The 27439-nt window shown below is 41.5% G+C and overlaps 1 protein-coding gene across 1 annotated transcript in view; it reads right to left on the minus strand.

Annotated features, from left to right (window-relative positions):
- NCOA7 (nuclear receptor coactivator 7) overlaps positions 1–27439 on the minus strand; it is a 116448-nt gene that overhangs the window by 54120 nt on the left and 34889 nt on the right. Inside the window, exon 4 of the mRNA XM_009289108.1 lies at positions 18298–18551. Coding sequence (XP_009287383.1) covers positions 18298–18551 — 254 coding nt within the window. The remainder of the gene's footprint in view (positions 1–18297; positions 18552–27439) is intronic.

Consider the following 27439-nt stretch of genomic DNA (forward strand, 5'->3'; position numbering starts at 1 on the left):
GGCACATGATTCTGAAATAGCTACACCTTGAAGAACTTTTCTCTGTTCTCAGTAAAAATTGATTGTGATTCTCCACTAGCTATTTTCCAAGCAAGTCTTTCAAAGGAATAGAGAGATCACCAGAAAATACAGGGCCCCCAAAAAAATGACAAGCAGTTCAAAGAACTGATATAAAAAAGGTAGTAACTCCTTCTGCTATAAATTGAGAAGGTATTTTAAGGCACATTTAAATAAGAATTTGGCTATTGATATTCATACAATATTTATACACTGCAGCTTCTACATGAAAAACTGCAAATATTTTCAAGGAACTTAAATTCTCTCTTTATTTACTCCTTCCTCCTCAAAATGTGGCTTTAGCTCCTTTGCAGAGGCACAAAGCGATGCTACGTTACATGTTTTAACAGTTTATTACCACCTAAATGTGCTGCACTAAAACGCGAAGCGACCCTTTCCCACTACAGTCAAAGCAACAGAGGACCCATGGCCATCCTTCCCCCGCAGCCGTGCGCGGGGCTGGAGGACAGACAGCACCCACGCTTGGGCAATGGGGTATTTTTGGGCAACGGGACACGCAGAGGTGCCTGCGCACCCAGAAAGGCCTCCAGCTGAGCAAGGGCAAAGGGCCTCCCTGCAGCAGGGTTCCTCCCACCAGAAGCCTTGCAAGGAGGCATTGTCCAGGGCAGCATCACTGCCACTTTTTTGCTGGCACTTGAACAAGGTGGACACAGAGCAGGAGACACAAGCCCTGCAGGAACAGCGCAGGGGGGACAAGCGCTCACCAAGAGTGCCAAGTTCCAGGCAGCTAAGCAGCTCTCGTGTTTAAGATGGCAAGACGCGCGCTGCTGCATTCAAAGTTTCCTTTGTGAGGATCTGCTTCAAAAGCGAGAGGAGGAAAGATCTAGTTTAAAAGGTCACTGAGGTTTAGGAAAAGGGAAAAAACCCCAAACCACCAAAACCAAAAAAACCCCACCACTCAATTTCAGAGGGAGGTAGTTCACGCATTCCAACTGTCAAGAGGAAAATTTTACACATTATTGTAAAGAAAGTGTGAGATGCAGCCAACAGCCCAGTGCTTCAGCTCTAAATCTCAGCTGGAAAACAATACGGCAGCAGTTGAAACGTACTGAAACTAAAGTATTGCTGAAGCGGCGTGTCACTGGGCACCCAGAAGGAAGCACTGAAGAGGGGTGACTAGAAGACTCTTTATATTGAATGTTACGGTCAGAAGGGAAGCTTAAAGGAGGGGATGCGCAGTGCTGTGAGCAGGGAAGACGTGCAGAGGATGTCCAGTAAAGGCAGAGGTGGAGGGTTCCTGGCATTCGCTCTAGGTGCTGTCTGAAGACACAGGAAGGATTCAGATCAACTGATAACCTCATATCAGACAGGAAACAGGCATGCTTCTGCAGGTAGAGACCAGTACTTAAGAAATAGGTCATGGTGATATTTGCCAAAGCGCAGCAAGCTTGTAGAGAAAGCCATTCTATATGCATGTGCCTTGTTGACGGAGACTGCACAACCATTCCTCTGCTAACAGGGAATGCTGATGGGCAGGACAGCCTCTCCCTCCAGCTCCTGTGAAACTTATCCTGGAAAAAGGGAGATGAGTGACTCCCAGGGAGCGCACTCCCACCTTTTTCCAGGTGCAAAGCAGCCTATCCGAAATGTGAATATCTGAATCATCCCCCCAGTCATCTGGGGAAGAAGGAAGGAGCGAACACGAAGATAGGGGGTGGGGGGTCCTTGTAGCCAAAATAGGCAAGACAAGGTTATTGTGAGAGGTAACAGGTTTCTGATAGAGCAATGACTATAGGCTGAAAAATTAGAGAAGTCTTTGGGACCACAAACACACTTTTCAGGTCTGACAAGGACCAGGCTTTGCTGCTGAACACACATTAGGAACAAGTTAAGTTATTTATCAGCTGGACAGGAGAATAGCTCCCAGCTGCAATGATTGTATCTGTCTTTCTTTACCTTTAAGTAAACTGGTTACACATGCTTTTCTTTTGTGCTGGGGAAAATGTCCTACATGGTGCAAATGTTTTGTGTCCTAAGCCTCTCTGAGATAGACTGGGTGCATGAGCAAACATTGTCTTCAGCTGTCTGTGGATCAAAACAAAGGTCACGTTCCCTTTTGGGTTTGAGGCAGAACTGTAACACACACTGAGACTGTTTTTAAACAGCTGTTTAGATTTCAAGAAATAATTTTCTACGTCCCTAGGGAATGTAATGTACAGAAACATAACTATCCTGAGCATCTCTCCAAAGGACAGAGTGGTTTGTGTTTCAAGAGGCGAAAGAAAAACAGTTAAGAAAAACAGTTAAGAGGAAACAATCTCATTTCTGCTAGTCACATTTTGGGGAACAGTTCATACAATTTTTCATAGAATCATAGAATCGTTTGGGTTGGAAGGGACCTCTAAAGGTCATCTAATCCAACCCCCCTGCTGTGGGCAGGGACATCTTCAACTAGATCAGGTTGCTCAGAGCCCCGTCCAACCCCACCTTGAATGTTTCCAGGGATGGGGTATCTACAACCTCTCTGGACTTTTAAACCAAGTCTTCATGATGCAACTGGAATGCTTCTGTAAGCAAAGTTCTTGCAGACACAAATGAACACCTCCTTACACAAGGGTGAAACACATATAGAGACTGAGCAAAGAGCTAACAGTTGTTAACTGTATTATTAAACCATACGTGGCTTTGCTCTTGGAGGAGATGTAACTGATGTTGAGATACCAATCCCTGCTTCATTTTGGGTAAGATTTGCATAAGTGCCTGGGTGAAGTTTTCCAAGAGCAATTTAGGGTTCTGAAGTAACTGCATCCCTCTTGGAGATTTTACGCTGGGGCATTTTGAAGTTTTATTCCTTATTTTATTGAAATTGACAGTTCACACTGACATACTATAATACTAGAAAGCGTCAAAACACCAAACGCAGGTAAAGAGTAGTGTCAAAACCAAAACGGACTGCTCAAATGCCTGAAGTTCAACACAAGCTGTACATCTGTAGACCTCTGACTTGTCCAAGACTGTACATTGGCAGCTGGGCAAAGAACTTCATTGCAGAAGTAGTCTTACTTCATATTATAAATCAGGTTAGTATTTTTAGATTTGTAGGAGATATGTCATTCTCAAATTTATATTTGTTCAATGCAGCTATACAAATGAAAAGCAGAAATAAAAGCGGTACAGGAATAAGAAACACAACTGGGTAAAGTAATTTTCCTTACACAAAAGGAGAATACTTTGGAGAAAAGGAAAAAATGCGAACAGCTCTTAAATTAGATTGTATTTAGAGCATGTTAAATAACTGTAAAAGCAACCATACAACACTTTGAGCTCAAAAGTAAAGTCAATACTGCTTACGTAGAGGAATACATTTACAGGATGAACCAAACTCCCCCATATGCAAATACTTGAAAGAAAATGAAAGAATCACGTCAGGATTAATTTGATTTGGGTTTAGGAGGTGCAATAGGAACAAAACCCACACAGCTACTGAATTGACTTCAGCAAAGGTGCAGTGGCCTAGAAGATCAGTTTGGTAGCTTACTTTTAAACCGTAGCTTACTTAAGGCAGAAGAAAAGTGTTTGTGTAATGCAGTACAATTATACAAAGATATCCAGGATTGAAGTTTCAAAAGATATATAAAGTTAGACCACAGAGAAGTGTACGACTTCTGTGCTCTGGATTCCTTCAATCTCACATTACTTAGCAGTGACAGTGACCCCCAATTCTTCAAGGCAGACACAGGGGTATGGTTTCATAAGCCAAATTAAGGGCTCCTAAGAGGAAGGGAGCTGTTCTCTCCTCACATCTCTTTCTACCTTGGGCTCTGGCTCTCATCTGACACCACAGAGAGACAACCGATTAAAACAATCAACTATCTCAATTTTTTTCTTTGTTGGTCTAGTGAATTGACTCATCTTACCTTGTGATCAGATGAATGCCGGTGCCAGTTCAGAGGGAGGGGAAAAAACGTAGTTCAGAGCAGGCAGAGAAAGCACAAGACCTCCCTGTTCAGCAGCAGCAGCAAGGTGTTAATTCACATTGTGGAACATCAAGCTCTTCATAGCACTCAGCTGTACTTTGAAACTACTGCCTAAGAAAACTACAGTCACCAGATGAATGGATGCAGTCTAAATCTAGCCTGGGCCACTTTAAGGAAGAAATTTTAAAGAGAAAACCATTTTACACATATAAACTTTTTTATTACACTTAAAGATTGTGAGGGACAACCAGAAAGATTAAGATGGCATAATAAGTTTTAGCAACAAATAAGGTGGTGGACAAGAGGGCAGTAAGAAGGAGTAACAGATCTAAGAGGGAAGGAAGTCCTCATTATTTTTAAAATGAAGCTTGACCTGTTTAGTCTCTATAAGGAATTATACAACAATTACTATCTCTAAGGAATTATACGACTGTTAGTACAGCAGAGAGCAAGATCCAAGCTACAAGCAGCTGCTCCTCACCACGAATCACATTCGTATGTGAGGTTTTAGCCTGAGCAACGCTATTTCAAAATGCAACAGTGTACAATTTGGATCTATCCATATTATTGTATAAAAACAAGTTTTCAGTTCCTCACTTCTGGGGAGCTTAGTTTTTTGGATTATGCTTTAAAACAGCAAATAGTTTCTGCTCATCCTACACTGATATATTGTCTCTTGACCCATCCCAATCTGCCTAATCCTCCCAGAGCAAGGTGGCATTCAACCAATCTTGGTGTCAGCACTGAGGATAAGAGAGGGAAGGGAGGGATGGGGCAGGGGGAGAATGAGGGGATGGGAATGAGGAAGGGTAGGACTGTCTGAAAAAAACAGCCCCATCACAGCTGAAGCAGTCGGGTGGTAGATCCAGGTCCTAACTCTATTCTTTCCTTTAGAAAAGGACAATTAATTGTTTTCGCTCTTCATTATCAGTCCTATGTCTGATATATGTTATCACAATTCCTTTTCTGAAGGTTGTCTTTAGTTCCCACTGAAGCTGTCTGGATACAAAGATGTGATAATTTTAGCCTTCCATTCCACAGCCAGGTGTCATTCTGCACACTCCTGCGCATAGACAAAGCAATGATGAAACAAAAGGAGATCTTGTTACACAAAGCTCTAAGTGTGACATTCAAAAGGAAACCCACAGAAAATTTCACATGGGAAAATATTTGCAAGTGCTCTCCTGCATTTTGTGTACAAGATCTAACTATACTTACTGTGGAAATACTTGTAACCATGTATTTGTTCTGGCCCTGGATAGTTGCGGTGAAACAGTGACATGCCTGTAACAACAGGAAGTGATCGCCATTTCCATGACAGGAGCTTGTTCCCACGTGCTCTGGATAACCACTTCATGGTGTCATCAAACTGTGGACTCTTCCTGACCTACTTTTCATTTACCACTAGTAACTGTCTCTCCCCACTGCTATTTCACCAACCTCCAACAGCCTATGTAAGATGGACTTGGGAGCACACTGTTCACCTGAGCTATCCACAAGACAGACCAAAGTCCTACTTCACATGAACACCACCTTAGATTAACCATAGTCAGCAGTCAAATACCACATCTTCAGCTAAGTGCTTTATCCTCCTTCAGAGCAAAAGTTTATGAACCACATTTATCAGCCACACAAGAGATGGCCTGCAAGCAACAGATGTCTACTACCTAAGGGCATATTAAATAGCTACCATCCATGAGGTCTACAGCTATCAGGGAAGTAATTACACAGCGTGTAGGTACGCATACTATCTTCAACCTAAGAAGTGTGAATAACAGCCAAAGCAAAGATGCAGCAATAGGAACTTCAGCATGGGCTGCTACCAACTTGCTGGGTACACTGGATATGTATACAACAAGAACCCCAAAACTGCATTATTATATCCTCCAGACTGTTTGGCAACAGTATGGTCTAGTTCCCCAGTAGCATGATTAGCATTATACAAATACACAATGTTAAGTCAGCCTTCCACAGAAATACCAACTTGCACAAGACAATTCACAGACTCAGCATCCAGAAACCTCCTCCCCATCCAGAGTTCGGCTTTACTCATATAAAAGAAATGTGCAGACTCAAGATTAGAAGCTGTTCATACCATCTATCATCACTTCTTCCAGTTTCTAGTTCAAGACCATTCAATCTACGCCAAGATCCCTGCGTTTGACAGTCTACCTCTAAAATATTCTGCTCGCCTTGTGTATTTGTGTAGGAAGAAGAGCCCTCTTGGGTGCAGTGATAAAGCCAGGTGGAGCTGCAAGACACAATGAGTTTTGTGCTTTGCCAAATTTATCAGCCAGTGGGGTCTTAGCTGTCTTACCACATTGCAACAGTGACCACGGACTTAAGACAAGAAGTCTACACTCCAAAAAATAGCAAGCTGAATTACATGTAAAAAACCAGAACAAATTACTTTCCCTGGTTTTCTTTAAAATCATGGGGAAAAAACCCTACATTCTAAGTTTGATAAAGACAGTAATAAAGTATTTGGTAAGTGCTCCCTTGGATAGCATTTTCCCCCATTATTCACTGCATGTGAAAGAGTTTTTCTGGCTAAGTTGGTCACCTGTAGATGTATACTCCACACAGGTGTTTGTGCTATCAACTCAATAAACCAGATCAAACCACACAGCATAGCTGAAGTACGTCAATCTTTGAACGCACTACAGAAATATGCTGCGTTACTGGGAACTGGAAGAAGAAAGCCACATGTATCCTTAGATCAGATAGAGAAGGTTGTTCTTATTTTCTGTCACGTGCCCGGATGAGCTCTTCAGACACTTGGTAGCTAACTGTGTGCTCAGGAACCCAATTCTTACGCAAATGCTACATCCTGTTTTCAAAGAAAATCCAGGTACAGGAAGGAAAGCTTTCACACTGCCTTTCTCAGGCCTCTGCTGGATGGAGTTCATTCAGGTTAACTTAAGAAACAAAATGGTGTGAATGAGAAAAAGCAAAGACTTCTATTAAGAAACACTGAAAATCCCCAACATATAATTTAAACTGCACATTATTTGTTTTGGGATTTTTTTTTTTTTTTTTAGAAAAAACACCAGATAGACGTTTCATACTAAGTAATGCTTAAAAATCAACACTTTCATACATCTAACTTTAATTTCTTCAACGAATTTACCTTGACAGTGACAAAAGTTTAATGCACATGACTCTGTACAGCTCCCCCTGAAAACAGACCCAACATCAGTCCCTCTGGAGCAGTACTGGATTTGGGCACAGCTCCACGAGCAGCTTAAACCAACCTACACTGAAGCTGTTGTCAAAAGGGGCGATTCCACCAACCTTCTTCCTCCACGTGTTCCTGCCACCAGCCCTGCACTGGCCGAGGTCACTAGATGCCAGCCTAGGGAAAGCAGCTCCTGACTCTGGGCTGGTGACGGCTGAAGGCCAGGACTGGGACCACCCAGCTGGGCTCAGGAGGAGGACAGACAGTACATCCTCTTTTAGCAGCAACATGGACGCTTTAGGTTGGCTTAAACTGTTTATGAAAGCACACCCTGGGAGGAGTATGGTGACAATCAGAACTCGTTCCAGGTTTCTTATACAAAGGTGGAGGTAAACAGGGTCGGTGATTATTTCAAGAGATGAGGGGATGCAGAAAAAGAAGGTTCAGTGAATTTTTACTCACTTTGGGTGTAGGTAGGCTCAGGAGCATTTTGCAGATGTGTGGAAGAGAAGCTGCCCACTGGTCTTTCTGTGGTCCGACAGACAGCATTGCTTGTGAACGCTGTTCAGGTAAGTGTCAGTACCTAAATCACAACACTGCCACCATAAAATTTCTGACTGTCCACTACATCAGGGACTCAAACACAATACAGAGCGAGGAAAATCAGCCTGTCAACAGACCAGGGCTGAGGGAATGTATACTTGGGCATCACAAAAGACGACATGCGCATTTTAGAAAACTGTTAACACTACACATGCTGTTTTCCTTCATTCATTTTGCTTCTTGAACACACGGCAGCTTGTGTGGGAAGGCTATGCCATCTAAGTTAACCAGGACAACATCTCTTTAAAACACATGCTGTACTGCCTTGTCTATTGGTTGGCGATTACAAGGTCATAGGTCAAAAATATAGACAAAAATCACAAAGACTCTAAAGATACGGGACACATGCCCTATTTTCATGTACAGAGATGACATCAGCATCTGATGTGTTGCTGACTGCCAGCACTTCATCACGCAAATCCTCAGGAGCCATAGAAAAGAGCAACTCAGTTTATACACGCTACTGATCCCAAGCGCGACCTGATGTGTCGCATCACAGGCATCACGACAGACTGATGAGACATGAGAAAATGTCACTGTGGAAAGCTGGGAGCGAGAGCGTTACAAAATAAAAACGATCTGGCTTAACTTTGTATTATTATTTAAACGCAGGTGAAAGGAGTTCTGCTTTTTAGAGCATTTAGATTAACTTCCGACAGTGTATTTCAAGCACAGTATGGGAAGTTGTTGAAGAGGAGAAATTAAGAGTCTGCCTTGAGGATACCAGGCTTGAGTTATGCAGACTCCCGGAGAATTACTCCCTCACACGTCTGCTTGGAGACTAAAAGATTTGCAATATGACTTCAAATGCACTCTCTCGTGGTCCTTATGTACTTGGCTTATGAATATTCCTGCCTTAAAGAGATAAAAATCTTACAAATGTAAACCTCATGTCTGAAACTACAAAGAGAATATTCTGCCTCTTCCCTGTGGGCAGAGATCCCCAGAGAGCTACAGGGAGTCACTAGGCAGGGGAAAGAGACTACGGCACCAATATACTGCAGAGGACTGCACTGCAGAGGACTGCTCCGCAGGCACTCGGGGCGCGGGTCCTGGAAACCTGGGTAGGGGAAGAGGCAAAGGATCCAGTCTGCTTGGTCGACAGCCCTCCCAGGAAATGTTGAAGAGAAAAACCTGTCCAGCCCTTTCCCCCAGGACAAGATACGCTACCAAGATCACCTCCAATGAGCTGCACTGCAGGCACTCAGAGTAACTTCACAGGGCACCCATGCTCAGCAAGCACAAGACCCAACAGGCAGCTGGTACAATGTGGGGAAGTTCAGACTACCCCAAACACGATGAGCCAGTGGATTCTGGAAGTGAAGGACTCACTAACCACGCAGACGTATTTCCCTTCATTATCCCCGGCAGAAATATGACAACTCTCTTCATTAATTCTCCCAACATGCTTCCCTTTCTCCTCCTGCACGCATACACCTGCCACAGCCTCGCTGTGTGCTATGTGACCAACTGCTCCACAGCTTTCCTCCCTTCCTCCGGGCGGGGGTAAGGGGGGGCACTTTTCAGAGATGTTAAGTGCATCTGCATTTAAATATAATTAAGGATGTAAGTGCTCACTCTTCCTGAAAATTCAGGCCCTGGGAAAACAGACAGCCCTTGGAAACACATCTGGTTCTTTCAGCAGTGAGATCAGTTTTACCTGATCAAATACCAGTCGTGTCATTCCCTAGTCTGACCTTTGCAGAATAGATCACAAAATGTCACTATCTTAAATCTTACTTTGAGTAACTGCTGTAGTAGAATGTAACTTTGAGAAATATCAAATCCTGGTATTTCTTCCCCAGTGACAGAAATTCCACTGCAACCCTTTTTAATTTTCTCCCCTCAATAATTACTGCCACTGTTAAAAAGGTATCCCTGATTTCTAATCTCCACTTGTTTCTCTCCATCTTCTAGCCAGCTCAGCCTGCCAGAACTCTTTGGTATGACATTTCAATTACTTACACAAGTAATTTAGGATAAGGCTCTGGGTTTTTTTGTCCCCGATCAAGAACCATTATAACTGAAGGAGTCTCTCACAACTCCCTCTTGTCTCCAAACATTTGCTTCCTCCCTGAGCTGTGCTAAACAGAGCTCACAGTAAATCAAGACTGAGAATCTGAGTTAAGAGCAAAAACATTCCCTGTCCCAGCATCCTGGGTCCTGGAGGTTCAGAGAAGGGTAACAAGGACAAGCAAAGCTATGAAACAGCTTACACATAAAGGAATGCTGAAGTTCTTCAGCCTGGAAATGAAATGATGAAAGAGGGGTATTTTATAGAGAGATTACAAAAAAAAAAAAAAAAATCATAGGAGGCTTGGAGATGGTGAGTAGGGATTGACTGTTCAGTTTCTTCTACAAGAACCCGTGGCCACCAAACAAAGCCAGCAGGAGCAAGACTGTGCTTCATGCAAATGGTAGCAAACCTGTGCACTCTTTACCAAAAGATATTGTAGAAATCTGCACAGGCCCAGGGAGAGACAAGGTAAGCATATGGAAGAACAATCCCTAAATGCACAAACTAGAAGCAGCTCAGAAGATCCCCAACAGTTGAAAATAATCAGAGGACGGGAGAACATTAGTGCGGATAATTTTACAAAATTCACTGTGTTCTTAATCTTCCCCAGACATCCAGGTGTGGCCTTTGTGGCAGAACAGTGCTGCACTAAACAGGCAGGCCCTGGTCTGAAACAGCATGGCCATTCCTATGGCCCCTCTAGCACTTCTTTGCCCTAGAATCACGGACATCAGGCTGGGACATAGTGGTTCACCAGCAGTCACACCATAATTTCTATTACTCTCTTGCATAAAACTTCCAAGTACCTGTACTATTTTTTCTTCTCCAAAGTAATGTACTGGAAGGTTACACTCAAGTAAATATGCACATCAAGTACCCCAAGTAATTTTTCAGAGTTACAGGCCCCTCATCCCAGAAATCTTTGTTCTACAACCTACCTTTAATACACGTAATTTGCCTGTGCTCAAACTACCGATCAATTCACATAACTCAGCACTGGTAACTTGTGCTGCTTACAATCCTTACAACTTTGTGCAAATGTGATGGGTACTTTTTCTTTCCCCACCTATAAAAGTGTTAAATCACACACAGCAAGCAACTGATCCCTTCAGAGCTAAACACACTTGTTCAGTCATCCTACTGGAGGGAGACACCGTCCAAATTTAAAACTTATGATGTTCTAGAATATAAACTCAAGGGCCTCACAAAATACTAGTACGTAACATCAGCAACATAATTCTTACAAATGCAATTTGCCTTGGTTGACTATTTGAAAATTAAAGGAAGGAATATAAAAATCTTGTATCAACCCTTTTGAAAGGGTTACTGAAGAAAAGCCACATCAGTAATCAAGAAGGTTCATCAATAAGCTCTTAGGACTCCTGCACGAAAAGCAGCTCTGCCAATTAAAAAAAAAGAGATTACATCTCTTAAGCTAATGTTTACCTAGTTTCTAACCGTTTGAGTGGAGAGAATCACACCAGAGGATACAAATACATCAATTCTCCTTCTACAACCCTTCCTCCTCCCTGCTGCCCAGATGCACACCAGAAAAATCACTGAAAATTCAACCACTAGCATCACATAACGAGCTAAAATTATTGTTAGTTTCTCTTTTGTTCTTAACAGACTTGAATCTCTCTATTTTTATGTTACTGGACACTGTTTTCATGTTCTGTCCTTTACTTTCCCATTTCAATTCCCTTGCTTCCCATTTGAAATGTACATTAGTTTACGGACTATCAACGGCCAGGTTTACAATATGGTTTTATATATCCATATAGCTTCACTTCCATCTAACAGCAGACTTAAAAACAGCTCAGTCTTTTGTCTTAACTATAGGTTTTGAGGCAACCTGTCACGCGTTGATAGGCAATACCGAAGGATTACATACAGAACACCAAGTTTCGCTTATTTGTGTCTTTTACTTAGTTTTACAACAAACAGGAGCTGATCCATCAAGATGAGAATTAGAAGAGGATTCCACACGTGGGGAGCTCAAGCAGCGTTAAGATGTTTCCATCCAAATTTTCAGAAGCGCTAACAACATTATTTCTGGTACTTACTGCTCAGATCAAATTCTCCTGCCTGCGGACAAGGCATCCCTTCTGTATGCCACAGTTTCTAGTAAACACCAATTAACAACCCAGCTTGAATATAATCTGGTGGCCTTAACACCGATCCCCTGGGATTTGAGATCATTTGTTCTTATTCCAAAACAAGTGATCTGAAACCAGCTGCCTTTCAGTCATTCGTCCACCTCATTCTTTCCACATGGTTTCAGCAACCGATGCTAATATACCAACTGCCTGAAGCTTCCCAACCAAGCCACTGCCAACTACATCCAGTTTACACTTATATGTAAGTTATTCCAAACCCATTGTTATTCTACGCAGGCAATTACAACCAATAAACTTCTTCCTATGCTGCTTTAATTTTATTTGAGATCTTGATTTTGGAAGAAAAAAAATTATTTCCCTTTTCACCCCTCCTTACACCTACTCTCATTTTTGCTGTCTGAAGCCAACCTGAAACACAAAGGCTAAAGCAAGGTCTCAGAACTTGGGAAAATTCAGATCCTGTTCCTCTTACTGTTGTATTAAGCAACTTAACACAACACTGAGTAGTCCAGTTTGTAAATCACTTGGATTACTTAGAATACAAAGTACTTTGCCACACAAATAGGGCTGACCAAATCAAGCCCCGAGATTAGGCCTGATTACCGTTAGCTAATTACCAGCAAGAACGTATATGGATTTTCTTATTTTTTTTAAATGTACTCTACTTTTTTATGCCTAGCACCTTAATTAAGTCCTCAACTGCATCCTACTGTTGAACAACCATACCAGGTAGTAGGAAAGACAAAACCAGGACTCATTAGCAGAAGGAAGTTTCAATTTTCAACTCAATATATACTGAAAAGTCCACTTCAGATTACGCCTATTTAGCAAATGACCTATTAGAAACGATTATGCAAAGTGGGTTCAGTAAGTGCCCCACCTTTTTATTAAATTTAAATTCTCTATAAATTTTCACTGTGTTACAAGCAACTTCCAACTTTGAAACAGAGTAAGTACTGCTGGTATCATGGGAGCTGCCTCTGCTGATGCTGTGCCAGTCAGGGCAAATCTTACCACATTATGGGTGATGAAAATGGCTATGCCCTCTCTCTTTTATTTACTAACATTTGTTCTTGGCCAGCTACCCAGAACATTCAGAGGCTTGGTAACTGCACGCGTGCCACACTGCTCCAGTATCACCCCCTGCCCAAGTGATGGCAGGGAGGACAATTCAAAAAGGCATCTGTTTTCTGCCTCTGGACTCTGGGAAGATACTCTGGCACCTCCTATTCAACATAAAATATACTGTCTCATTAAATAGGCACATACCATTTTTCCCTCTCAGGACTCTTGTCACAGTGTTTAGGACTCCTGCTTGTTTTGGACAGAAATCAGGAGGTTTTGTTAGTCTCACCTCCCACTCGCTTGCTGCAAAAACTGAACACCATACAGTGAATGAGAAAGGATGGCTTTATGATTAGAGAGCAGAATGATAAGCTAGTTAACTGGATTTTATTTTGCTGATAAAAGTAACTGTGTGATGTAGGACAAGTCACCTAAATCAAACTTTTCTTTATGATGCATTTTTTAATGGAGAACAATTCCTCACATATGCTGACCACTTATGATTTCAAGCAAAATCAGTGCAATCTGGGACTATTCTGCACATCTGGTAGAAAGATGCATTATATCATGCTGGAATAAATATATGGACAAAATTCAGAGGACTGCACTCAACCCTAATTTGCACCACTGTTACACTGCCTGCTTTCAGAAGGTCACCTTTTTTCCTGTTTCAGCGTCTTCAGTGGCAAAACATAATCATCATCATCCAGCTTAGCAATTGCTGACAGGAATCCTGGTTTCTTAGTCTCACAGGAGTCCACCTAACAAGTCTGTCCCAGAGATGTCCATCCTGCCCTAGAGCCAATCTGGTGCTTCCAAGCTGTTACAGTTCCAGTGCTGGGTTCCTGGCAACTCGCCTCGGGTTTGTGAAAGTGTTTTAGAGCCTGCGACATGGCGGGGGGTGGAGTGGGGAGAGGAAAACAATGAGGAAAAGAAAGAGAAAAAAAAAAGATAAATCGAAGCTTAGCAAGTCAACATCTGCCAACAAAAACAGGCTTCCCACAGAAAGTGTGTCTGAACTAAGCAGCCAAGCTGCAAAAGTAGGTCAACTAGGTTATCCCAAGAAGAAGGGGAGAGCATCCTGGGCACTGGGTACAGCAGCCAGGGTACCTATGCAACCATTGCACTCTGCCAGACAGACACATCCTTGGGAGTCTGAAAGAAGATTACTGCAGCAACAGCAGCAGAAAGGGTAAGACGACAAAGTTTTTAGAGCCTGACATGGCGGGGGGTGGAGTGGGGAGAGGAAAACAATGAGGAAAAGAAAGAGAAAAAAAAAAGATAAATCGAAGCTTAGCAAGTCAACATCTGCCAACAAAAACAGGCTTCCCACAGAAAGTGTGTCTGAACTAAGCAGCCAAGCTGCAAAAGTAGGTCAACTAGGTTATCCCAAGAAGAAGGGGAGAGCATCCTGGGCACTGGGTACAGCAGCCAGGGTACCTATGCAACCATTGCACTCTGCCAGACAGACACATCCTTGGGAGTCTGAAAGAAGATTACTGCAGCAACAGCAGCAGAAAGGGTAAGACGACAAAGTTCAGAAGCCGATTGCCACATCAGCCAAGAGATGAGGCAAAAATAAGGAGAAAGGTAGTTATTTTCATTGGTCCTCAGGAAAGAAAAACAAACAGTATCAGAGCCTCTGTTGTTTTAGGACAAGAAAACAAGGGCTATATCTGCCCTTGTCTTAGAGATTTGGAGATTGAATGGTACAGATATATTCCAGAATTATAGAGCCACTGAAGAACAACACAAGTGCTAAGAGAAAAGGAAAATATGAGGTTACACAGGAGAAGCCTTCTCGCAGCGGGATCTGTTCAGCCATTTAGCAGTGCCTCAAGAGAAATGATCAAGACCTCATACCATTAGGTTATTTGTAACGGTGCCACCACAGTGGTAGCAGATACGCTGTACGGCACAATCTCGGCTGGGGAGAGGGATCCCCTTCTAGAGGATGCCCGAGTCGCAACTCCTCCTCCTCGGCTCAGCGATGCCACCCGCCGGCTGCAGGCATTAACACAACACGGCACTTGGATACCAGGCGAGGAGCTCCTCGCTCCATCGCTGCGCTTCCATCTTCTCCAAAGAGTAAGAAAAGTCTTTTAACCACTCTCTTTTCTACAAAGTGTGGCAGGGAGCACCACCACCTCCAGTTCTCCGCAGCCTTCAGAAACCGTGTGACAGACTTTCCACCGGAGAAGAGGGATTTACTGAGTCAACAAAATCCTTCTGACAGAGTATCAACCCTTGCATAAATCCATTAAAAGGCATGGCATTCGAAGTGAAAGAGTAAGGATGTCACTGTCAGCATTTACAAATTCATAAAGGCAAACATTCACAAACTTCTAATGAAGGGACGTGGTGTGCAAGGAACAAATTATAGTGAGAGGAGATGTTCCTTCCCCATTTCTCTTAGAACAATAAATAAAGAAGGATTTATAGTCCTGTGAAATATGAAAGGGAGATTATTCAGAGGGCAGGGGTCTTCATTCTGTTAGAGTGACAGACACGACCCTTCCAGGCTCAAAGCAGCTTATGACAGGACCTCCATTAAGCCACAAAATAAAATATGTATGCATCATCATATCAACACACAGATGAGAATCTGCAAGAATGTTGCTACATCTAATGCATTTTTCTTTTGACTAGAAAGAAAACTAAGCATTTCCAGCATTTGACTGGAAAACTAAGCATTTTGGCAAAGTGCACAAAGCATTTAGAAAAAGAATTAGTAATTCCTGTATCAGATTTTCTTAAAGTTCTAGACATTAAGTCAAAGCAGGGTAATTGGAAAAAAACAACCACCGAACAAAACCCCCAAGCCCTTGTGCAAAGACACTCAGAAAAACAGTTAACCATAAGTAAGAGAGAGTATTTTAGTCAGAGCACCTCAGAAACATCAATAAAGGGACAACTCGGAGGGGAAAAAATCATGTGGAAGAAAAAAAAATTGAGGTATATGCATCCATAATGTTAAATAATGAAGACAGATGTATATGCATGGATAATCCCTCTTAGCCAGTTTCATATGGAAGTATATCAACAATTAAAACAATAAAGTCTTTACAGATTTGGCAGTACCTTCCCACCACTGCAGCTAACATCTTCCAGCAGGGAACTGCTGAACGCACACCTTCTGGTAGAGCTCAGCTCAGCGCGACGGATGGTTTCGTACTCTGCCGCATGCAGATGAAGGCCAACTATTTAAACAAGTCCAGTTCGTACAGGCTGCTACGGGTGTAGGGAGAGCTCTCGGAAACTGCTCGGGATGTTAGCGAAGGCGGCAGCTTTCAGGAGAGCAGCAGTAACAAACAGCTAAGCAGGTAACCACTGCCAGGTACAGCTGCAGTGGACGAAGGCAGGTGTTAAGACATGCAGACTAACACTATGTCAACTAACGATTCCACTGAAATGACTTCATTTTGAGAGTTGCATAGGCAACGTGGAGCTATTGCACTTGTTTCACAATCAACTATTTTCCATCTCTCTTCAAACTTCCACTTCCACAATTTTGAGGCACCAGCTGGGTAAAAGTCTTTATTTAGGAACAACTGAAAGCAAGTGTTGAAATAACAAAGGGGTTTCTCTCTCTATGGATTTTGTCAGTTGGGTCTGTGCTCAGCTCAACAGCAGCATTAAATTCTTCTATTTCTCTACAGAAGTTCTATGTTTCTGCAGAACCCAGAGGCTTTGCACACCCACATGATGGCCAGTAGCATTTCAAGTCCCACACGAAACATGGGAATGCTTATGAAACAAACCTGAGTAAAACCTGAGTTTGCAGTGACTGTTGGATGACAAGCCAAAGATGATCTGGAGAGCCTTATGTTCTCCCTCGCCAGCCCTGCCACACTCTTCAGTGAGAGAGAGGGATGCCACCATCTTCCTTCCCCCCCGACTCTCCACCGCAAATGCCGACTGTTACAGTGTTTTTCACAAAACTACTGAAACACTAGAGAAACAAAATTCAGCTACCTCAGAAAAAAACCCAAATTCCTTTGGGTACAAACCAACAACAAACCGCTGCTTTTAGCGGAAGCACTTCACTACTAATGAACAGTAGTTTATATTTTGGTGTGTTTGTTTTTTTAAATTAGCATACTAACAAAACAGAGTTCACAGGTTCATTCATTAACAATTCTCCAGTTTTCCTTCTATGGATTTTATTTCAAGAACACTGTGGACAGAACTTCAGACAAAGAGACGCAAGTTTTCTTTTCTTTTAGTTCCCAGATTATTGATCTCATCAGATTTAAGCCTGCCAAAAATTATGGACTGATCAATAAATCACTATAAACTCTTGAGCCTGCCAGGAAACATTACTCCAAGATTTATCTTCTTTGTGTTACCTCATAGAAGACAGTCTCCAGGTGTGGACTAGTCTGCATGCACCAGTCAACACATAACAACATTTTTACTGTGGATTTGTTTCTTAGCCTAATGAGGACTCCTTAGGAGCCAGCCATTCATGCACACTGTGCGAGCAGGAAAGAAGTCTGCCTCTAGGATAACTAGAGTTTTCTGTTGCCTGCCTTCTCTTTAAAAAAGGATTCCTTCCAAGACGGAACCAAAGTTCTCTTAATCTAAAAGATCATTCCTACAAAATACCAAAAGAAAGTTTGGAAGGAGAAGTATTTCATAAATCATATCTAAAATTCCTGAAGAGTATCTAACAAATTACAATCCAGAACTGCAAACAGATAGGTATATGACTCATCTCACATATATTTATGCACAAACTGATTTTTTTCTGAATTACTTGCAAGAATAAATCTAAAAAAGATATTTATGATTAACTGATACAGTTAATCAGGTACTGATGCAGTTGGGGGTGGAGGGGGAAACAAGCTTTCCAGCACACAAGCCCTTTGACATCTTGTTTAAAAATATGTAGTTAATTTACTTACTTGTTCTCACTTCAGGAGACAAAATGAATATGAATTAAGACTGAAGTCTTAAACAATACACGTTAATTTATGAAACCAATAACCTTATCAAAAAACCTGTACCCCAATGCCATAAAATGCTGAAGACAAATCTTAAAAAAAAAATTAAAATAAAATGCAGTAATAAACTACACTGTTGCCTATAACAACACTGAGTTTTAGAACTGAAAAACAAGAAGTACGTATGTTTTAAGAACTACAAGGTTAAAGTTAGAAGCAGATGACATGCAGAACTACATAACTTTGTTTTTACAGGAAGGATATTCAAAGTCAATTATCCTTTTAAGGAAGGCCTACAGAATATGAGAAAAGTACATTAACAAGCTATCAAAACAAACATATTTCAAAATACTGCAGCATTAACATAACTCACCAGTACTATAGTATCTTTTAAGTTCTGTGCGTCTGATATCTTTCAGTTGATTGTATTTTTTCTTCTTCTTTTCTTTGTCTGGAACAGTTTCCTTTTCCCCAGCAAATTTACAGTTGTCTTCAGAGGAACTGATTTGCTCCAAAATAACTTTACTTTCATCATCTTTCTCAAAAGGTGTTTTGGAAACAGGAGATCCAGGGGAATTGGCAGAGACAGTCTCGGTGTTTTGTTTGGCTTGCCTTTTCTTTTTCAAACTATGCATAAAGAAAAAACCCACAACATTAAGATGTAGCCAACCTCTACAGACAAGTTAACTCACTTGCTAACTTGATTTTTTTTTAAATTAATTTAATATCAGAATTCCTTACAACTCAGTAAAAACCATACACTTTGCATCAGTAACTTGGTAGCTAAGATTATCCTACAGAATACTCTTCAAACATCGTATCATCATCTCGAGGATATCTTCTCAAGAATAACAAAAAAGGTAATCAAGTTTTTACTGTTGTTTACCGGGGAGGAAGAATGGGGAAAAAGAAACAAAAAACATCAAAGAGTTGTTTTGTTTTTAAACCACCATACATCTAAATGTAGAAACAAGATTCTGAATCACATTTTCAAGATGAAGCTTAGGGTAAAATAAAACTTCAGATCCTAATGTATTATAATGCAACAGCTAACATAACTTCACAGTCAACTGCTCCTGCTTTATAAAGCTACTTGTTTTGATACAAACTTGTTATTTATTTCCATTTTGTCCAAGGTTATCTCCCAGTGGCCACCCATGCTACTCCACATCTGTTCTTGCACAACCCACACCACCTGGTACTCCAAGTGTCACCCAGCAGCTCCTTCTGCAACGTGACCAATGTGGCCGCAAACTACTTGTGCAGGAACATTTTCCAGCTGCTATAGCTCTTCTGAGAGAAATGTTAATGAGCTGCCTATAAATCTTCCAGCTTATCACTATAGCAACAAGAGTATTTTCTTTTTAGAAGACTCCTTAAAGCACAGCTCAAGTGAGAGAAAGATGCTTCAGGAATCCTAACACGGAATTTTCTGCTAAATCACCATCTTTAGCACTGACTTTGCTTAGCAAGAGCAAAGGCTGACTCTATGGGCTGAGGATCAGCGTCACTAAAAATAGTCGTCAGTTAAGAATCACTGACACATACCACGCAAAACAAAAAACTATCTAATGATCCTTCTCTCTAGTACGTTAACTTCTTAGTTACAACGCAGTAGTGTATTAATCTTGTTGACGCTGTTACGTGCACAGGAATAATTATGCACAGAAAATACAATCAATGAGTCACCACAAATGGGAAAAGGTTACATGATCTCACAGCAGTAGTTTACGTAAGGGAAAACTTAATGTATTAAGTTATTAATATAATGCAGGAATTTCAGAGATTCTTCCTTCTACCTTTTATATTTATATTCTAACAATGTATTTTTTTCAGGCTACAACATAAAAATAAATACACAGAGCATTTGAGAACTATAGTAAGACATTTCGGGCTACACACTTTTTTTTTTTTAATAAAACATTAAAACCAGTTCCCAAGTTTAGAATATCCAGCTTGAGACCCTGGAGGAGGGCAGTTTTTCAGACCACACGTGACCAACACTTTCCAGTGAAACATTTCAAAAGATTGTCTTGCAAAAGCTGTGTCTATCACACACGTACGTATACATATTTCTTAAATGCTTCCCAAAGTATGGTATCAGGAAATCCACATTCTGCAGCCAACTCAGTAAGGATGGATCCTACTTCTGCAGTGGTTCCCCATTCATTCAAACCCACTGATTTGCAAGTTGACTAGTAGTAGTTCACACTCTGCACAGCAAAAGGGATTTAGTGGGTGAAATTTTACAGATCAGGTCCTGACTACATATGAAAACAACCTACAGCAATTTATAGAAGATAAAAGTGAATACATCTCTATAACAGATTAAGTGTTTTGTTTAGACTATTGAAAATTTGAGTATGCAAAAGAAGCTTATTTTTGACTAATAAGCCACAGGCCTGATCAAAGGCTGCTGTAACACCCGCAAAACATTACAGTCACATTGCATTCACAATGTCTATATTTAGCCCTGGTAGAAATCTTTGCAAAGCAGCCCTCTACACTGAAATGGCATATCCTTACCTCACAGTTGTACTTGATTCCAGACTTGTAAATCAGACACGGCCCTGATGTTTTACTCTAGTGACTCAACAACCTTCCTGTACGTGTGCGTATCACAGGGTACCCCAATCATCTGCTTCAGTAGACAAGAACTGTCGAGCACCCACTGGTAGCCCCATTTCTACTTACATTGCATCAGCACCTTTCATCCTCAGATTCCTACTCTGTTTGTTTTGATCACAAACTCTGTTAAGTAAGCTTTCTGTAGCATATATGTAGTATCTCAGAACAACAACAACAAAGCAGCTGCTAATGGAAACACAGAACCCTTTTTTGGAGGGGAAAAAAAAAAGAATAAAGAGAAAAACCTCTCTAGAGGTCAACAGTTCTTGTGACAATACTAGCAGCTTCCATCAGTACTTTCCTTAAAACATACTCATTTGAACTAGAGTTTTCGAAGTTGCCCTAGGCAACTTTAAGAATAAAGAACTAAAACAGAACTGGTCCATTAGTGACAGAAAAGAGGAAAGCAGGAACAACCGTCTGAACTGACTAACTGCAACATAACTGACCGATGCTTCTCCCCGTAGTGTTTAATCTTGCCCGATTCCCACATACCACAGCCCACCGAGCACTCATCACACAACCTACAGCATCCCCAGCACACAGCTGCTGCTGTGGATGGGCAACGCCACAGGCACCTTTCAGGTAAGAGCGATCAAGAATCTGTGTACTCCGTAATTTCTATTCTGTCCTCATGGCAGGCATCAGATTTTCAGAGAGTGCCAAGCCTACTCCTCCTGCCCACTGCTCCATTTCAATGCAATGACCACCCAACTCGCAAAGCGGCAACCTTGGCACTAGAAAAAATACTGGATGCGGACTGAGTATCCATGACGTTCATCACAGGACTTGGAGTTACTGCAGCTCTGCCTGGGGTTATGATCTCTGCTCAGAAGATGCTGCTTTTAGAGGTCTCTAAAGCCTGGCCAAAATTACGCAAAACCCTCCACTCACTCTTGAAAAACCTCGACTATAATATCCCAAAGAACCAAAACAAGCCTTCAGCAGCATTTAAAACAATAACAGCAGCCTCAAATTTACTATGCTTTTTACATTATTATGTGCACCCTCTTACTACAGCAAATACAAAGTCCTGTATACGCACAAGGCAATTCATTATTACCACGCACTGATAGAGTGCAGCAGAGATTGGGCTGTGAAGAGCACAGCCAGAGGGTTTACTGCATCTTAAACAAAACTCCATCCCCTTGAGGCACCCCCCTTCAGCCTCCACCCACCCTTCTCTCACACTGACCTGCACATCCCAGCAAGGCAGTCTGGGCACCCACACAAGCTGCCAGCCCCTCTCCTGCTCAGATTTCAAACCCATCACCTCCTGAAGAAGTTGGAGACTGAAGGTCTCATCCGCTCTTCTCCCAGCTCTCAGGTATTTCCCACCCTTCATGGCAAGAGCTGCCACGGAAGATGGATTTAAGAACACCATTTGTCAAATTATTTCCTTTTTCAAATACTTTAAAAGATTTCAAGTGGTTTTGTTTAATTTTAAAGGGGATTTCTCTGAATGAAACCAACGGTCAGTCTTGTAGTAATGGTTATCAGGGCAAAATATGAGGGCCGAATAAATAAATAAATGAAACCCCTCAGTTTGACCAGTGTCAGGTTTTGCAATTAAATCAGCCTTTCAGACAAAACAATATGCATCTTTTCCAGTGAATGGGTAAGGTGCTACTGCAGAAGATATTTGTTTTTCAGTATCAGAGTCAATGGATATGTTGTGTTTCACTAGGAAAGTTGCTGGGGGAAGAGGGAGAGAGTAAAAGGAAAGGCAGGAAAAACGAACAGCTAATCTGCAAACACATTCCCATTTCTGAGGAGAGTCTTACACATCTGTAATTTCATTTAGATGCCAGATAATGTTTTTGAAGCTAATTGGTTCTGACAGGCAAAACATTTCTTGGGAATTTATATAGAGGCATCCTTTTACAGCTCCTCAAAATGTTTTCTGAGCAACAACTGATAAGCCATTTTCTAGGTCTGTCCAAATACAGAGTTTTCCAGTAAAAGTTTTCAGTCTGTTACTGTGCACAACGGATGGCATGGGGGCTTTTCCACTGAGTCCCATGAGAATCAGAGGAACTGGTTCTTAATGGGCACCGTGAGCTGGCTGCAGAGATCTTTTGGGCATCTGCCCTACAGAGGGAACAGGGAGCAAAAACTTTCTGTAACACAACCACCATTCTCATACCATTCAATAAAGACCAACGATCTGAAATGGACATAATTTCAGAGTAAGCAGGTAAAAATACAAGGTCAGCAGTGCTCACTTAAAGTAATTTGCAACTGACTGCTTAATAGCTTGGGCACTGACTTACAGGAAAAGAGCTAGGAAATATTTCAAGAAATGGCCTACTTCATCTTCCAGACCCAAGTCTACCTGATGGCCTACAAAAGGCAAATAAATCTGCATTTTTAGAATAAAACAGCCTGAATTTCCCATTACGCTAACAAAGTAGGTGGTTAGCGTAAAAAGAAAACTGATCAGAGAAAGGAGGGGTGATGTTATCTGCACAATTTTCACTAGAAGACTACAAGCAACCAGTAAAGCTACGCAACCCTGACACTGAGACAATAAAGAAATGGAAATCTGACAGTAATTTTTTTCTAGAAATTCCATTTGGTTTTGGTTAACACTTACTCAACAGAGATGCCTAACAAACAATTGAATAGGACCTCATTTAATATATAATAATTAATCACAGACAAAGAGCACTAGGTCCATATCGTAGGATGTTCTAAAAAACTCCCAGGATAGTAAGGCATGATTTTTACGATGTGTTAGATTAATAAAAATCATACAGCATGGACAAATTTTGCTTTAGAAACAAAAGCATCTAACAGAGATGCCACAAACAATTGAATAGGACCTCATTTAATATATAATAATTAATCACAGACAAAGAGCACTAGGTCCATATCGTAGGATGTTCTAAAAAACTCCCAGGATAGTAAGGCATGATTTTTACGATGTGTTAGATTAATAAAAATCATACAGCATGGACAAATTTTGCTTTAGAAACAAAAGCATCTAACAAAGCGGCCCTCCAAAAAATATAAAAAAAAAAAGAAGGGGGAAGGCAGAAGAAATCTTCATTTTATCTTGAAGCTGACACAGTTTTCCTTTTGGGAAATTTTCCACAATGTGCATCCTCTAAACTGTGCCTTGATATCTGGCATGCGATCAGCTTAACATCCTGCACAGCACAAACAGATCATGTTCTAAAAACGCTGGTTTTTTTAAATTTTATGCATATATGCAATAAGATTGACAGAACTTGTAAAAAAAAAAAAACTTTAAACACTTCAAACTACTTAATCTGTTCTGTTCCCATCAAGATTCCTGTTAACTTTGTATACAAAATTATATACACCCTAAGTATTTCATTCAGAATTAACCATTTTACTCTTAATTTAAATCTCTGCACTCAACATAATACATACTAATGTCTTTGTACCCTATATGCCATCCAGAACAGCTAAATAAATCAAATTCATGACATTAAAAAAGACTACATACAGAAACCTTACAGTAAAAATTCTTGTTAGGCACCCACTGGTCTGATCCTAGCTAGCTATTCTATTCCAGCCCGCACAGATCATCCATCTCCCCTTCACCCAGCACGGTGCCAGCACGACTCGGCCAGCTCTGGGCACGGCTGTGCTCTCACCCCATCTGATGTAACCTGACGAATAAGCAATCTAAGACAAAATAAATCATTACTGTTCGCAAAGCCAAAGGAAGTCAGACTGCTTGCCAGACCGTAACACTTCACTCCCGACTTCCTCAGTGCGGCTACTTTCACTTCACAACAGAAATAAAACTGTTCAGCCTCAGTGAGAAATCTTCCTAAAACTAAACAGCATCCACTCCACAAGAAAGCACGCTCCATGAAACACCAGCCATTTCGGGATGCATCCTGTTTTGGAAACGAGCAAGCCACAAGGCTGTGTATGTTTACTATTAAAACAGACTGCCAAGGCAAAAATAAGGGATGGAACACATTTTTTATGAGCAATTTAAACAGCTAACTGCAGAGGGGAAAAAAACTACAAAAAAAGTAACTCTGAAATAGTTATCATGGACAACAGCGTGGTTGCAGTATGATGGTTGCAAACACTGAAAAGTGTCCATACTCTGGTCATTCCAAATGACAAACAGCAACTACAGAAAGCTCTGATATTAGTAGCACAGGTCAAAGCTAGGAATTTCCACTTTTATTGGAACTCCTGTTACTAATTTACAACAAATACCAGCACCAGGTTTCACACATGGTCAGTCATCAGCAGCGCTCAAGAAAGTTGGCATGCTCCAAAGAATAAAGTGCTGTACTGACAATAAGGGTATGTCCGTGTTCTTCCTGATACTGCCATTAGCTTACAAAAACAAGCCACTCTACCTCTGTTTCATCATCCGTAACGTGGAGGGAAGGATTTGTAGTAAAGCTGTTCCGGAATTCTAAAGACATTGTAACTTCTGATAGAAAAAAGTTCTTAGATTAAATGAAAATATGTTAATTTTTCCCCCAGTCTTCTGACTGATATCAGGGAATTTTAAATATTCCACTTAAGCTCTCTCATGTTTATTTTAGGGTGGAAAAAATAATCACCATTTCCCAGGGTAAAACTCGAGAGAGTTTTGAGCTGTCAGAGTTTTTATTTTCTTAAATTTAAGAATACAATGTTCCCACACAGCTTAAGAAACCTCCTATTTTCAAAGGCAAAAAGTACCCCCATCTTTTCTGTTTACTTAGCAAAAGAGGTTATGATGTATTCAGCACTCCATTACCATGACAACAATTTAATAAAGTCTTTTCCATCGGGAAAGGATTTTGGAAAGCTGTTTTGTTTGATTTAGACATCTATTTAATTCCTTCTCTTAAAACCTCAGTTACTGCAGGCTCTCAAAGAACAGCTTTAGGCAGAAGGCAAAATGAAGAAATCCCTCCCTTCAGATGACTCCTTTAACTTTGCCTGAAGTTCATTTAACAGGCTTGTTCAATTAAACCCGCGCCACAGATCGCACCACAGATCTATCTTGTCACAAATACCAACTAGACTCTTATCACACTCCCATCCTGCTCCTCCTCTTCTCCTCTGCTAACGATGCCAGATAGTTTCTCCTACTGTGGTGTTCATTAATCATCCCACACCGCTCCTACACATGCAATGAATTCTTCCCAAAGTGGCTCAGCAAGACACTCTCCCTGCACCGACGCCCTGGCCAGGGAGGAATGGCCTTGCCCCGCCACCTCCAGCCGGTGCTGGGTTCCAGCTGCTCTCCCACGCTCAGTGCCAGCTCCCCGAGCCACCGCTCCCCTTGACATCAGCTGGCTGAAACTGTAAGAACAAGGGAATTCCAGTTACATGGCAAAGGAGGATGTTACAGGGAAGCTGCACAGATTCTGCACAGGAGAGTCACACCATATTAAAACTATTAAGATTATTTGACGAGGACAATAAGCACATGGTAATCAGGTTGGCTGAAACACATCTCAAGTTCTCCCCGAAACTTTGATAAACTCCTGCCTCAGTTGAACACTCTTCAAGAAACTCAACTTCCATGAAACAAAGAGGAAGGCCCTTTTAAATTTGTAATTGATTAACATAGGGAAACAAAGTGCAAGATTTGCGAACAACCTAAAAGAAGAAAGACGACGACAGGGTACATGGAGAGCTGTGGGGGATGTGTACCGCTCCATACAGTCATCGCTGCACGCCCACTTTCTCAGATCAGGTAAGTACCATCTTTCTTGATAATACACAGCCAGTTTTAGTATTGATTAAACTGACTGAAAACAGTCAGAAGGAAATTTAACGCTTAGTGACTCAAACGGCAATAAACACTTACAATGAAGTGATAAAACAGTAGATGAAAATCAATGGTCAGTTAAAGCAAAATCCATGGGAAACGTGCCCTACATTGTGCAGCGATAACATAGCTCAGGCCATCTCCAGGAAAAAAATCTCAGGGAATGGTATTTTAGTATTTCTTATATGAGAAGTACCAAGGGCACCACATTAAATTATTTCAAGAAATACTTTCAGATAAGGTGAAAAGCAGCTAAAAATAAATAGCTTTGTCATGCTGTGTTTGCCAAAGATGTAAACAGATACAAAAAGCAACTATGAAAATTCATCATGGCAGGGCCTATGAAGGGCTATGGAGAACACAGTCACAGGGATATAGCCTTTTTTTGTTGTTTTTTGCTCAGCAGGTACCTACACCACAAACTGCTAGAAGCCTGTACACCTGTGGGCACATTCGTGAAGGATCCCTGCAAGCACTCACTTTTTTTTTTTCTTCCCCATTCTTAAGCATCCCCAACTGGCCTGTCAGAGATAAAGCATGGCGAGTGCAGCGGTATTGGGGCAAAAAGCACAGCAAACCCCTAGGATTCAGGAGGAGCACGGTACTATTTGAGGAAAAGCTTGTAGTTCAAAGAAGCATTTTAAGCCACTTTTGTCAGCAAAAGAAGGTGCCTCTCTCTCTGCTCACCATTGATCCTGTCCCCAGGAGTTGTCCCCATTCTCGCACACAAGTGTTTGTTGCAGCTCCGTAGGGACGAGATAGAATCATAGAATAGTTTGGGTTGAAAGGGACCTCTAAAGGTCACCTAGTCCAACCCCCCTGCCGTGGGCAGGGACATCTTCAACTCGATCAGGTTGCTCAGAGCCCCGTCCAACCTGACCTGGAATGTTTCCAGGGATGGGGCATCCACCACCTCTCTGGGCAACCTGTGCCAGTGCTTCACCACTCTCAGCGTAAAAAATTTCTTCCTTCTATCTAGTCTCAATCTACCCCCCTTTAGTTTAAAGCCATTCCCCCTTGTCCTGTCACAACAGGCCCTGCTCAAAAGTTTGCCGCCATCTTTTTTATAAGCCCCCTTTAAGTCCTGATAGGCTGCAATAAGGTCTCCCTGAAGCCTTCT

Source organism: Aptenodytes forsteri, unplaced genomic scaffold (genome assembly GCF_000699145.1).
Source record: "Aptenodytes forsteri isolate BGI_AS27 unplaced genomic scaffold, ASM69914v1 Scaffold217, whole genome shotgun sequence".
NCBI classification, from domain to species: domain Eukaryota; kingdom Metazoa; phylum Chordata; class Aves; order Sphenisciformes; family Spheniscidae; genus Aptenodytes; species Aptenodytes forsteri.